This window comes from Temnothorax americanus, unplaced genomic scaffold (assembly GCF_048541705.1).
Source record: "Temnothorax americanus isolate GAGA-0224 unplaced genomic scaffold, ASM4854170v1 Scaffold4, whole genome shotgun sequence".
Lineage (NCBI taxonomy): Eukaryota > Metazoa > Arthropoda > Insecta > Hymenoptera > Formicidae > Temnothorax > Temnothorax americanus.
In genome coordinates, this window is record NW_027509547.1 from 3,863,479 (window position 1) to 3,877,298 (window position 13,820).

Sequence of the window (13,820 nt, forward strand, 5' to 3'; positions counted from 1 at the left end):
CTATACTCATTATTATAATCATATAAATTAGTATATATATAGCCATTTATACTTAAGTTTTAATCTCTTGAAGTTAATGTTCGTGAGGATATCATTTAAATCACAAAATATCTTACTATAAATCTATATAGTAGAAAAAGTATAGAGAAGTATGGAAAAGGAGAATGTTTTGTCTTTGTAAAACATTTGTTTACGCATTCTTCAAGATCTTTGATTTTTAAAATAGAAACTTATTCAAATCTTTGCAATGTACTATCACGGAATTCTTTTCTCTATAATTAATGCGTAGTTCTTTCTATTTATTAATGCGCTGTATTGCATAGAGAAAAATACTATGTGACACGTGACAACTGTATACGATACACAGCGTAAATAACTATCTATAATTATGATTATCTCGTGATATTTCCATAAAAATTGTATGACATCAAAGAAGTGATGAAACAATTCGTAAATATTGATGTGAGATGATCGATGTCATATGTTATCTGACGCTACTTCTTCAATGGTAGCCCTACACATTGGGCATTCAACCAACTGTTTTGAACACCTTTGGCAAAATCCTCTGTAAAAATAAAACAATTATTGCGTCACGTATATTCTTACAAAATCATTGTTTCATAAAACTCGAATTTAAATACAATATTACCTATGGTTGCACGGCAGTAGCCTCACTGATGCCCTCTGATCGAAACATAACGTACAGGAATCTTCCCTAACGCTAAGCCTTCGTAATTGATCTAGGTATATGTGCCTAGGAAGTACGATCTTGTCTTCTGGTTTCAGTGTAGCATGGTCATTAAATTTTTGAAATTCTCGATCAGTCGGTGGATATTTGAAAGGTACGTGTCCAAAATTAAATAGACATTGCTGGAATGACATGAAACTAGCCGCTGCAAAGAATCCAGACCTAAAAGTAACAGCAGATGTTACCGTTATGATTTTGCGTGGACATTCGTGGCATATGAAAAAAAAGACAAATATATATGTACCTTACTGTTTTAAATACTTGAATGCACGGTTTAAGTGGTACGCCATTAATAGAGAATATTATCTCTAATTTGTTTAAATCCAATAAACAACCCAAGATATCACCAGATTTCCAACATGGTCTGTCATGAAATTTTTCGCTTCGTGCATTATACCAAATCAGTCTGCGACAGCCATCGTAGGCCAAAGAAAATTCATCGTCTCCTATACCATAGCCCTCCTATTAAAAAATAATTCTTATGGTAATAATATACAATAATTCTGTAAATGAAAAATATAAAATATTCTCAAATCTAGATATTCACGTGATTGAGAAACGTGCTGTCCTTTGTGGCCCAACCAATCTGCATAACTCCCGTAGTTATTATCAGTGTTTCATAATACCATATTCCTGAATCTACTTGAAACGTACATCGTACACTTTCAAAGGAATATGCATCACATCGTGCCTAAACAATAAATTATCATTACGGTAATATATAATCTCTATTAGCAAAAATACAATATAGCGTAACAGAATATATCTACCTCCAAACCATTAGGTGATATTTTCAGGTACTCGCTTACATCTTTCGTATTTAACATTACATTAATACCCGTCACATCGACGGAGTCGTGGGAATATTTTCTACCTTCCATTAAGACTAAAAAGAAAAATATTGATTATAAATACATCGTTGTCGCTTACCAAGCGGAGCAGATAAATGGCGCTTGTGATGAGATTACATCGTACTTACATAAGTTATCTAAACACCATTGTGCACAGAAACCAACTTGTCGACGTACATAATGCATTTCCGTAGCCCATTTCTCCAATTCCATTAATGGATTATGTTTTTCCGCCATAAGGCGTTTCTTAATAGTTATCTTATTTTCACCTGTTGACATATAAACAATCATTAGTCATGATAAAAAAAAACAGAAAATTTATTAACAAAATATTTTTCTTACTTGTCTGTGCAAACTTCTCTAGTGCTATCAAAGAATATAACATTACATAAGGCTCAACATCTTTTCGCTAAAAAAATAAAAAAATAATTTTAAAAAGTACCAAACACTGATACTGCTACATTTTAGTAATAAATAAATAACATACTAGATTTGAAACTAGATAATCTAAAGTAGCGTCAGATAATATCGCAATACTACTAGGACCAGCAAGTTTATCTGCAATACAACCAAGTACTACGCATATATTGCGTTGCTGCGTAGTTGTAATTTGTATTTGTCCAAGTTTTTGAGGCAATTGAAACATATTTGATAATCGTAGCACGGATTCCTACAACACGAGAAAAGAGTTATCGTTATTACTGCTCTTGCTTTGATTTTTGAAATATAGCAAATAAATTGAGACGATAGGAATGATAAGAATCAAAAATTACACGTAAATTTCAACCTTTGAAGGTAAAGGGCAATCATCTAGCAATAATATTATAACCGAAGGACCCAACGGATTGTTCATTGGAATAACATTGACCATAGAACTAACTACTTGTAACCAGCCCTCTTCCTTGTCCGCAATGGAATTCAATTTTAACATTGCTGGCGGTGGCTCATGATCGCTAAACATATGCAAATAAGCGTATAAATATAAGAAACAGATACATTCCACGCACATTATATCGTCTATTACTTACTTATCCACCAGAGTATCAAGACTTCCAAGTGTTTCCAATACGAGTTTGTCAATATGTGACCCGGCAGGAAACTTAAAGGACGGGGATGCCGAATCGCTACACGAGACTATACTTATACTCGGTTCTGGTATTATGGTATTCTGAGTTTCCGCATGATTTCTACTGCCATATGTCTCAATGTCGTATATCCCTGGAGTATCTTTACACAAACAATTGCCCATTCCCACTAGTTTATTAGGATTCCTTCAACGAGTTATTGCCTATCGCTTAGGTTACATTTGCAGAACAGTGGTACAATCGTACGATCAAATCTCGCATTTGACTAGGCTGAAAAGAGAACTTGAATGTAACAGAATGACAAATGCCGGTTTGCGCGAAGCATGCACCTAAGAATTATATACTACTTACCAAAAAGATGATATCGTGATAAGTCATATCCTTTTACCATGTACGTAATGATAATGTTAGAAGCGTTTTTATCTGCTTATCCGCGTACATAACTTTAGCATTATAGCTTTATGACTAAATGCAAGTAAAACGTCAACTGTTTCGTCTTTCGTTTAAGTCTTCCTTAATTAAAACTTGCCTCTTTCAGCTGGTAAACCGTATCGATCGTACATGCCTCCTCCGCTTTTTGATCTGTCACGATAGAAAATTAAAAAGATTAGATAAAAACGAGATATAAGCATGTTTCGCGTAAACCAACATACATGACTGGGTGCTTTCTCGCAAATTTTACGAAAAGGTGCAGATACGCGTCTCGATTCGGGAAACAATTACGACGAAAATAAATTTTTGGAAATCGCGCGACTACAAAGTGCTCCAGCGGATCGAAAATCAGAAAATCGAATCGCGAAGCCTCGCCTTTGAGGTTATGTCCCCGCTACCCTACACAACGGCAATTTCACCGTAGAACGCGAAACGCGAGACATATATGCGCCTTGCCTTATCGCGTGTCTGATATTACTCTGTCGTTCTCGCGTTCCACGGCAGCGAGTACTTTCCGCTCATGCTTCGTAGAATTTACGTCTGGGGCGACTGGGGGGCCCCTCGGTTAATCACGACGTGACACGTTTATCGAAGCGTACCGTAAGTATAGTACCCGTGCAGATTGTGCGGTACCGTATCGCCGTATCGCATCTTGTGCGTTCTCGGCTGCGAGAGACGCACGCGTACATACGCGTATACGGGCGTACGGTATCAACGAAACCCGTCGAGATTTCGCGTGTATCGAGATCCGCTCAATGCCGTATCCCGTCGTAATAAAGAATATAAAGAAAGACCAACTTTTCTCATCTTCGTTCGAGACGGGCGGAAAAGTTGGGTCGCTGTCGTAAGTATATACGTGCGTGCAAAAATCAAGATTTACGTCAATTTGCAAGAGCTGGCGATCCGCGGGCTCTCGGACGAACGACTCCTCGCGAATACAATATCCGACCGATAAGGGCCGATATCATATCACAGTCTCCGATTAAACTCACTCTGCATCTCTTTCTAAACTGTCCCCCTAAAAAGAGACGAAGAGTGAGTTTAATCGGAGACTGTGATATCGGCCCTAATAAGTCTTATATCCGTCTTATCGTGCAAGTCTTTGTCGCCGTTTCCATTTGCGATCATAATTTTATAAATAAATGTGCCTGGGCGGGACGTGCACGCTTGTAATTCAAAAAATAATAGAATGCCACGCGTGAATGACGCGCGCTGTCGTGAAACGTCTCCCGCGTTCACGGCGTTCACGCCAGCATACGCGTCCGCGTGAAATAATCTAATAATCATATTAATCATCAGCCGTGAGCCGATTTGCCATGCATCCGCCGCGACGTGAGCAGAACAGAGTGCAGAGCCGCCAGAGCGTTTACGAAGTTCGCGCGCGCGAATCGCGATTCCCGGCTCGACGACCTCGACGTTATCGCGTCGCGTCGCGTCGCGCGATAACGCCGTTCGACTATCGAAGTCGCGGCGAGTACTCGCGGTACCGTCTGCCAGTTGTTTCAAGACGAACTTGCGACGGAGCGAAGACGTCTCGCGTTTGAAATCTCGTCGGTGGCCCGTGCAGCACGCCAAAAGTAAATCGCCGGTCGTGGGGAACCGCTCGAGTACGCTCGCGTCCAAGTAGCGCTCGCCGCAGCGTAGTACCCCCCTTTTTTTCCTTTCCAGGACTCCCCGGGAGTACGTAACGTTATCACATGGGGGCAAGACACGGCCAGCGAGTGTCAACGATCAATAGTGTCACGAAAATGACTTGGTGACTCATGTGCCGGGGGGTTTCGCGCGAACCATGGTGTCCGGGGACAACGAGAGGCTGCTGCCCGAGCCCGAGAGCTACGCCAAGTGTTTTTACGATCTCTTCAAGAACGTCGCCGAGGCGCAGAGGTGCGACGAATAGCGTGACGTATAACCTCTCTCCCGCGATTTGTTTACCTGACGCCGCCGATCGGCTTCCCCTTGCTGTTCGATCGGCCGACGTTGCGGTGGAATCGCGTAATTTGACCCCCGATTGAAGGAAACTTTTAATTCACGTCGTATCACGACCGCGTTTATCGGCGTAGAACGTAACCTCAAATTTTTTGTTTATTGAAGATTAGTTTGCATGTTTATTCCCTTTTATTCTTTATTCGAATTTTTCGAATGACTTATTAATTTCGTTAACAAGCGTAGTAGGAGTATTTCTCATCATATTTACCTACAATATTAAAGTTTTTGGTCATGTGAATAGAGTAACTTTTGTTCGAGTCTTTTCACAAATAGAATAAACAGAAATGTTTTTGCAATATTTTGATATTGTATATAATTGTCGCTGCAATTTAATTATACTACATTTATTTATAACAAGACAATTTTATTATAATTAGAATAAAATTGCAGTGCTATAAAATATATTTTGTTACGTTTGTTTTACGTAGGTATAGTAGTCAATTTCAATAGGAATTTAAATTATAATATTTTTTAGGAATAAGGGAGAATGGAGAAAGTGTAAGAAAAATAAAGCTATTCGCAAACGAGACAAGAAAAAGGTATCGGAGATTAATAATTCTTTTTCCTCCTGTAATTTCTGGGATAAAACATATTCTGACACATTTTATGTATATGTATAGATTGATTTAAATGGAGAATTAAATTACAATAATCCACCGGAGATAGAAACATCTTGCAATGCCTCAGCCTTTGCTGTGTTTGCTAGCGTGAGAAGTGCTATTTTAGAAAAACATGCAAAACTGTCAAGTGAGATTTATAGAGCGTCAAATTGTAATTCTCCACCGCCAGATCTTAGCGATACTATAGACACGGAAAGTGATGATGAGGATAGGATATCAACTATACAAAATTTACCAAAGGTAAAAGCAGCTTAGAATTAATTAATTTCTTTAATTTTGCTTTCCACATACTGTTTAAATTTTTATTTTGTTCTTGTATTGTAACATTTATTTATACAATACGTATAATTTATAACATACGTAACTGAAAACTTTTTTAATAAAGATTGTAGGTATCGGTTTAAGAAGTGTTTTTACATTGATGCGGGAGAGTAGAACAATCGATCCAATCTTATGTACAAAAGCATTATCGGCTTTATTGGATGTTTTACAAGGGCAACTACCAGAAGGCCTCAAATCCGAACCAGATGATGTCATTGGTTTGTATATTTAAATAATTGATCTTTTTAATTGACAAAGTGACAAACTTCTCAATAATTTATCTTTTTTAGATCCGCTATTTGATCTATTGTTGGATCTTGCAACTTCTCATGGCCCTGAATCAGCCGCTGCCAATGACGGCAGTCACTTGACAGCTGTTGCTTGTGCGTGTTTATTGAGTCTTGTTGTAGTCAGAGGAGATACTGGACGGCTGTTGGCGGCAATAGCGGCTCTGCTTATGTCTCCTAGAGCATTAGCGGTACAAAATATTCAGGTATCTTATTATCGATATAATCATAGTATTGATTTGTTGCATGATATGGTACATGCCTTATTGTAAAATTTAATTTTTTGTATTTTTTGTATTTTAGATGCCATGTGTGTTAACGTCTCTGCAGAGAAGTGTACATGCTGTTTTGTTAGGAAAACTTGTGAGACCAGATTGGATTACATATGGCGTTCCTAAGTGTTCCAAGATATATACCTCTATGCTTAAGTTACCAAATGAGATGAACAATATGATATTGAATGAACGTAGTTTTGTGAGCGATGGAAAGTATTTATATCTGCATACATCTCGTGGTTTACTTAAAATTGGAAGTGGCCACAGTGGTACAATATGGGGACATATATACATACATAAAGCAGATTTTTATCCGACGGAAATAGGATGGCTTGGTTATGCTAATGTTAGTTGCACATTAATGCTTAAGTTATCAATGTTACAGTTTATTTACGACTGTACAACGATTTAATAATGTGTCACTTATACAAATTTTTGCTTACAGAATTCATTATATTTTAAATGTGCACCTAGAAAACAGAGTGAGTTATTAATTATCGATGCAGAAACACTTATAGTAACAGGAATTGCCGTGCTGGAAGGAAAAGATTGGTCGTCCTCTGTCATGTTTTCTGATGGTGAAAATTTAGGAATGATAACAGCTGGCAAAGATGTAATTTAATTGCGTATAAATATATTGTTATTTGAAATATTTATTTAATTTTTTCTCATCTTTTTTTTCTTAATCTTAACAGGAAGGTTTTGTAGTACGTACAATAAACACGTTGAGTAATCCCGTGACAGTTGCCTCGGAGCTACCACTGAAATTGGCAAGAAAATGCGTAGATATATTTGGATACGCAACATTTGATGAGGAACAAGCTATACATACTTTGAATCCAGGATGCGACGATGAAATTGCGATGGTTACGGCAGGAAAAGAATTTGGTTTACTCAAAACAGTGTCTGGAAAAGTAAGTATTATTTAAGAGATATTCCAAACAGCTTTTGCGATTACTCAATATTTCATGTATAAATGTTATACGTTTAATTTATTTGATCTTGAATTTAATATTTAATTTTAATATTTTTTATAGTTATTATATAGCGGAAAAGGAACTTGCCTAGGCATGAAGAGCAATACAAGGCCTAACAGGTGGTTGGAACTTACCTTTGGCAAAGGTCCAAGGATCACGCATTTTGCTGCAGGTCATGATGGTCAACATGTCGTTATGGTTATGGAGGACGGTTCTGTACTATTTGCTGGCACTGCTAGACGTGGAGAAGATGGGGACAGTAGTAAGTTTAGTAGATTATAGTAATGTTTTAATTTATAATGACACACACAAAATCACTGCAATTATTTATTTTATTTTAAGATAAAGCTCGTAGGCAACCAAAACCAGTAAAACCAAAGAAAATGGCAAAAGTGGAAGGTCAGTTTATTGTAGACGCTGCTTGTAATAATGGATCTACTGCTTTAGTCACGAAGGATGGCTCTCTATTAATGTTCGGTAAAGATACGTTACATAGCGATCCAGTGACAGGATTAGTTACCGATTTGAGGGACGTATGTATAGTTCGTGTATCGTTAGGGAAGGCTCATGCCGCCGCGTTAACTAACAAAGGACATCTATATACGTTTGGTATAAATAATAAGGGACAGTGTGGTCGTGATTCTACAACGGTGCATACTGTGAATAAAGAAGTGTCGGTAGTTGCGATGGAAATGGGTACAGGGGAAGATGAATTAATAATAGCCGAAGAGGAGAGTGTGGATCCTGCGGAAGATTGGGAGGAAACGAGAGGAATGTGTCCTCCGGGGCAACATCAGTGGAGGCATCGCGTTTGTATGGTTTGTACGATATGCAGAGAATGTACCGGTTATAGCATCTCGTGTCTGAGTAGTATACGTCCCGATCGGAATCCCGGTCAAGAGTGCGGATGTGGCGAAGGAGACAGCGGATGCGCGGAATGCGGATGTTGTCGTACGTGTGCGAGAAAGAGTTGCAGCAACGGCATATCGGGTTCCAACTTCCGAGAGTATCTACAGAGACGATTGGGTGAGATAAAGCAACGGCAAAAGAGTAAAGCAGGACCGAGTACTGTCAAGTATGGAGTAAAAATCAAGGGATCGAATAATCAGCGCGTAGCCGGTCCTAGTATCGTGCAAAAGGGATTTCCGGAAAAGGTGGCATTGGGATTGGGAGTTAATCTCACGGTCGAGGAAGGTGTCGGCGGTAGCGACGTGGAACGAGGGGACGCGGCGAGAATTGCCAGTATATCACCGGCCAGAGTTCCTATTCCTAGCGAAAGTCCTGTGATTCAAGTGTCCTGTGGTTTGCATCACACAGTGTTACTTTTGCAAAACGGAGAAGTATATACGTTCGGTAGTAACATTTACGGTCAGTTAGGCGTTGGAGATTTAGTGGCGCATGCAGGACCGATTCAAGTTAAATTGCCAACTATTGCTACTCAAGTGGCTGCTGGGAGCAATCATTCCGTCATACTCACGTCAAAGGGGGAAGTTTACACGTTTGGTGCATACCAAAAGGGACAGCTCGGCATGAATTGGTGGAACGGTCAGAACGAGTCTACGAACACTTCTCAGGTAAATCGTCGTGCCGACCGCTCTCAACCGTGGCATAGCTTTCCAAATGTAGTCCCGAATATAGGTCCTCGATGGGGTAGACGAGCGACGTGGATCGGTGCCGCTGGAGATCAAACCTATGTTAAGATAGATGAAATAAATTCGATTAGTTTGACAAGGAGTACCGTTATGGCGAATAAAAATTGTATTATCTTGATACCACATCAGAATGAACACGCGAATTCTTTCAAGAGTCTGGTGATAAGTAAACGTGATGGAACGTGCAACAGTTATAGCGGTGTGGATCAGGTTGATTTTAGTAACTGCGCAGCATGCTTAGATCCTTTGTACAACGTTATTTGGACCTTCAATTCAGCAAATAACGAAATAAGCTTGTACAATATAATATCAACAGAAGCTAGAGCGATACCCGGTTTGGAGGCTTCCATGCTCAATCCAGGTTTAGCGCTTCCGGTTGTTTCGACTTGTTTTGTAACGCGTTCTCAAGCCGCGATGCATTTATTAGCTTGTTTGGATACATTGACGCAAGCTCAAGACGAAAACTTATCGATAGTTGAAGAAAACGAATGTAATCAATCAATACATGGCAAGGTTTACAGTCGCGAAGACTACGTCACTGTTAGCAGGTTCGAAAGCCACGGAGGAGGATGGGGTTATTCCGCTCATTCGATCGAAGCGATTAGATTTATGCCTGATACAGACATTATATTGGGAGGCTATGGTTTATTTGGCGGTCGAGGAGAGTATACTGCGAAGATCAAGCTGTTTGATATCGGAATTGACGGTGGAGACCAAGAGAACGATGGCGAACTTCTCGCAGAGACAGAAGAGATCCCATATGAATGCGGCCCAAGACAAAAATATTCGATATTATTTGACGAACCTATATCTTTGCAAGCAAACAGGTGGTACGTAGCATGGGCTAAAGTCGGTGGACCTTCCAGCGATTGCGGTTCCGGTGGACAGGGAATGGTCACGGCGGAAGATCAGGTCATGTTTTATTTCAAGTCTTCTAAAAGATCGAACAATGGCACCGATGTTAACGCCGGGCAGATTCCACAGTTACTGTACCGCGTTGTTACACCTGAAAATCAGACATCAAACAGGCAGAGAGATCAAATTGAACCTGTCTATGTCCTGAAGAGAGAATTCAGTAGGACTGTCACAAAAGAGTGCTTCCAGTCCTTGATATCTCTTCTTCAATGGAGCTGGAACACATTGAAGGCGACATTGGCCGATGTGGCCGTTCATATCGCGTCATCGACTCACGCAATGCTCGAAATGGAACGATTGGTGTACATAAGCAAAGCCAGTTTAAGACTGCTTAGAACATATGCCAATGAAATCTATCCCAATCATGTCGTTAAGAAGACCCCTCCCGAGTCAGTGCGCTTGGCGGAATGTATAGGCGAGGTACGGGCATTATTGCGTCAAATTTTATCCGATTCTCTACCAATTGCTCTGAAAAGTAAAGGCAAGACGCGATCTAACAAAAGTTCTAGTAATACTTCGATAGGAAATAAGATGACAAACAGCATACTGGACGAATGTCACAAAACGTTTGTAGCTTGTTATCACGCGTTTTACCCTACCGCGTATCTTAAATGGACCTCCTTGTGCGAGTTATTATCGGATATCGATAAAGAACAAGGCACAACCACAAAAGATCGTCTCCTTTCGGCCGTGCTGGCTTCTTTGTGCAACTCGGCGATACGACTTAGATGTACGTTTCCAATCTTGAGCAACATCATGGACAACAGCGACAGCGTGAAGCGGCAGCTCAGCCCGTCTGACAATGCCGGTTTACTCATGATGAATTCGACGGAAAGTCATCAGTATCCGATTTTGGTCGAGCAAATCAGTTACAAATCCCAAGTGGAAAGCTCCGGAAAGGAGATCTTGAATTGGTCGTTCCGCGAAGTACTCGATAGATTGCTGGACTTGATATTGATACCAGTCAAAAGAAGCCTTTGTAGAGAAAAGATTCAATCTCTGACAGAATTGATCTTTCATTGCTGTTATTTATTAGCGCGGGTAATCGCCGAATTGGCGGCACAATCGAGCGGAAATGAGGATGAACTGCAAGCAGCTTGCGGCAGACTCATGTATACGACTCCCTCAAGATTTACAAGGACGAATCAGTCAAGATCATGGAATACGGGTAACGGTTCTCCGGATGCTATTTGCTTTTCCGCCGATAGACCGGGCATCCTTATAGCTGGTGTTGGTATCTATGGAGGTGCGGGAGTATATGATTACGAATTGGAATTATTAGATGATGTAAGTAATATAAAAATATTTTGTTATACTGTTCTTGTAAATTTGAATTTTATAGTATTAATCATGGTCACTTTATTACAGCAAAATAATACTGGTAACGATCCATCGCATACTCAACGTTGGAGTAGTTTAGATTTCACAAGAGGATCCTTTGGGCCGGATGACTGTATTAATGACATAGTAGAATTGAAATTTGACAAACCAGTGCTCATAAAAGAGAATATTAAGTATGCTATTAGACTACGGAATCGCGGAGGACGAACTAGTAACGGTGACGGTGGCTTAAGCGTTGTCAAAGGAGCCGATGGCACAACGTTTACCTTTACGGCTTGTTCTCTAAGTTTTAATGGTACGTTAAATTTATATTTACATTTGAAAAAAGTATCGTGCAGTATTATACAATATGCAGATTGTATTAAACATGCTGCTATGTTATTGCAGGCACAACACAAACACGAGGTCAAATACCACACATTTTATACTATTCAAATCCGCAAGATTCCGACGGACAACACACGAATAAAGCCATGGCGGAAGTGCAAGCGAGAAAATGTACTCTCGCCATGACAGCAACGATCATTCAACGATCGAATGAAATCTTTTCTCTAGCAAGGGAAAGAACAGAAGAAGTAATAGCTAATGAAGTGCTTGGTAACGCGGCTTTTATAACGACTCTCTTACCCCTAGTAATGGCACACATTAGTCCTTTAGCTACATCAGACCCTAGAGTGAGTAATTCTAAAGACTTTTAAAATATGAACATCTTACAGTTAGATGAGAAATATAAATTTGATATAAATTTGTTTTGCATCTTTCAGAGCAGCGTACAAATCCTTACTCTAATACAAGAGATGTTGCCACACGTTGCAGCTTTAAACTTACTGTCCACGATGGGAGCTTCTCAAATATCTCAAGATAGCGAAACTCAATCACACTTTGCTTCTCCAATTACTACCAGCCATCATTATACTTGGCTAGAAAGCGAACATCCTTATAAACCAGCGACAGTATCGTATTATAAAGTTACTTTTCCGGAAACAGTGAAGTGGCTAACCGTTGAATTTACTCCAGAATGTGGAACTTCACAACCAGAAGATTATCTCCAACTTTATATACCAAATTTAATTCCCAACTTCTCCACAGGGTAGATAAAATGCTTCCGCACTTCTATATATAATAATATACATTTATATTACATACTTATATTTTACGTTTATGTTTAATTTTTATCCTTACAGGACAATTCCAAATATTACGGGCGAAGATGCTCCTCTATATTGGCCAGTATTACATAAGTTGAGTAATGTTCAAAGTCAATGGCCGCAAAATGCTGTTGTGTTACCAGGTATGTTTATATGTAACATTAATAAAAAATATACGAAATATATAATACATATAACATAACGTTCAACAAATTATTTGGTGTTTAGGAAATGAAGTGATATTTTCTCTGGAAACTGCATCTGATTATATGAAGAATGAGAGCTCAATCACATATGGCTTCAAATGTTTAGTTATCGGTTACGATTGGATAACGTCCGGCTATGGTTTAAAGAATTTGGAAATTGAATTGTCTTTCCTCGGAGGAGCATGCGCTGCAAGTCTTATGAAGAAGAATTTATCATTGCCTCCAGTATCCTGTAAGTATGACATGATTGAATTTTCGTTCCATATTAATAAATCAATAAATATGAATATGTTTATAAATATGTACTAATATTTATATTTAAAATATTTCAACATATGAGAGAGATGTGTAAAAATGCTTTTAGTTAATCCGTTTTTGAAAAGATCTCAAACAGGCAAACCTTTACTATTTCAATTATATTATATATAGTATAAAGAATAATATATGGTTCCTTTTAATAAACTGATCTACGGTACTACAATTTCTAGCGGAAGAGGTTGAAGAGGACTTGGAGTCGATGCAGGAAACGGCAAAGAGGATTTTCTCCGTACATTCGGCATTACTTGGACGAGGATTCGCACTCGCATCGCCACCTACGGTTTCGCAGGCTCTCGACGGCGTGCTTCCATACAGGTAAGTGCCTAACACCAGTCTTGGTATTGAAATAAAAAAAAGAAACTGTACAACTGTAACAGAAATTTAATAGATTGTAATTATTATCTCATGAAAATTGATCGATATAATTATTACATCGATATTATATTTTCTATGTGTAGAAAATTCCAATGTCTTTTTCTTACAATCGATGTATCTGATGTATATGTACAGTTTCTTTTTATCTTGCAAAAGATTGTAGTGAAACGATGTTTTATTCATTCGTTGCGTGTTATAAGATGTCTTAAACAAGGCCGTGGTAAATAAGTCATAAATCCGCATGAATATTTGACGTTATCCAATCGCGGTGGCACATACGAAT

The 13,820-nt window shown here is 39.0% G+C and overlaps 2 protein-coding genes across 19 annotated transcripts in view; one reads left to right on the forward strand and one right to left on the reverse strand.

The window, feature by feature from the left end:
- LOC143902481 (RING finger and SPRY domain-containing protein 1) lies at nucleotides 1–3,735 on the reverse strand. 3 transcript variants are annotated; one of them, XM_077415437.1, is made up of 12 exons: nucleotides 3,595–3,735; nucleotides 3,036–3,266; nucleotides 2,628–2,954; nucleotides 2,387–2,552; nucleotides 2,087–2,269; nucleotides 1,942–2,008; nucleotides 1,728–1,868; nucleotides 1,519–1,634; nucleotides 1,296–1,439; nucleotides 993–1,210; nucleotides 650–910; nucleotides 1–565 (listed from the first exon to the last, which is right to left on the reverse strand). In XM_077415437.1, exons 3-12 carry the CDS (start codon nucleotides 2,846–2,848, stop codon nucleotides 478–480), a joined length of 1,605 nt encoding a protein of 534 aa, XP_077271563.1. In that variant the 5' UTR covers nucleotides 2,849–2,954; nucleotides 3,036–3,266; nucleotides 3,595–3,735; the 3' UTR covers nucleotides 1–477. The 3 variants fall into 3 exon arrangements, with proteins under 3 accessions (XP_077271563.1, XP_077271562.1, XP_077271561.1); XM_077415436.1 differs by having other exon boundaries at nucleotides 3,573–3,709; XM_077415435.1 differs by having other exon boundaries at nucleotides 3,338–3,709.
- An 825-nt stretch (nucleotides 3,736–4,560) lies between these two features.
- Nucleotides 4,561–13,820, forward strand: part of Hiw (MYC binding protein highwire) — a 175,142-nt gene continuing 165,882 nt past the window's right edge. For all 16 annotated transcript variants that reach the window (XM_077415414.1, XM_077415421.1, XM_077415415.1 and 13 more), the window contains exons 1-17: nucleotides 4,561–4,693; nucleotides 4,785–5,000; nucleotides 5,578–5,641; nucleotides 5,723–5,962; nucleotides 6,108–6,261; nucleotides 6,334–6,536; nucleotides 6,634–6,951; nucleotides 7,051–7,218; nucleotides 7,301–7,519; nucleotides 7,643–7,844; nucleotides 7,925–11,436; nucleotides 11,518–11,785; nucleotides 11,878–12,164; nucleotides 12,255–12,580; nucleotides 12,675–12,781; nucleotides 12,867–13,076; nucleotides 13,333–13,477. In XM_077415414.1, the coding sequence (XP_077271540.1) occupies nucleotides 4,906–5,000; nucleotides 5,578–5,641; nucleotides 5,723–5,962; nucleotides 6,108–6,261; nucleotides 6,334–6,536; nucleotides 6,634–6,951; nucleotides 7,051–7,218; nucleotides 7,301–7,519; nucleotides 7,643–7,844; nucleotides 7,925–11,436; nucleotides 11,518–11,785; nucleotides 11,878–12,164; nucleotides 12,255–12,580; nucleotides 12,675–12,781; nucleotides 12,867–13,076; nucleotides 13,333–13,477 (6,518 nt within the window). In that variant the 5' untranslated portion in view covers nucleotides 4,561–4,693; nucleotides 4,785–4,905. The remainder of the gene's footprint in view (nucleotides 4,694–4,784; nucleotides 5,001–5,577; nucleotides 5,642–5,722; nucleotides 5,963–6,107; nucleotides 6,262–6,333; nucleotides 6,537–6,633; nucleotides 6,952–7,050; nucleotides 7,219–7,300; nucleotides 7,520–7,642; nucleotides 7,845–7,924; nucleotides 11,437–11,517; nucleotides 11,786–11,877; nucleotides 12,165–12,254; nucleotides 12,581–12,674; nucleotides 12,782–12,866; nucleotides 13,077–13,332; nucleotides 13,478–13,820) is intronic.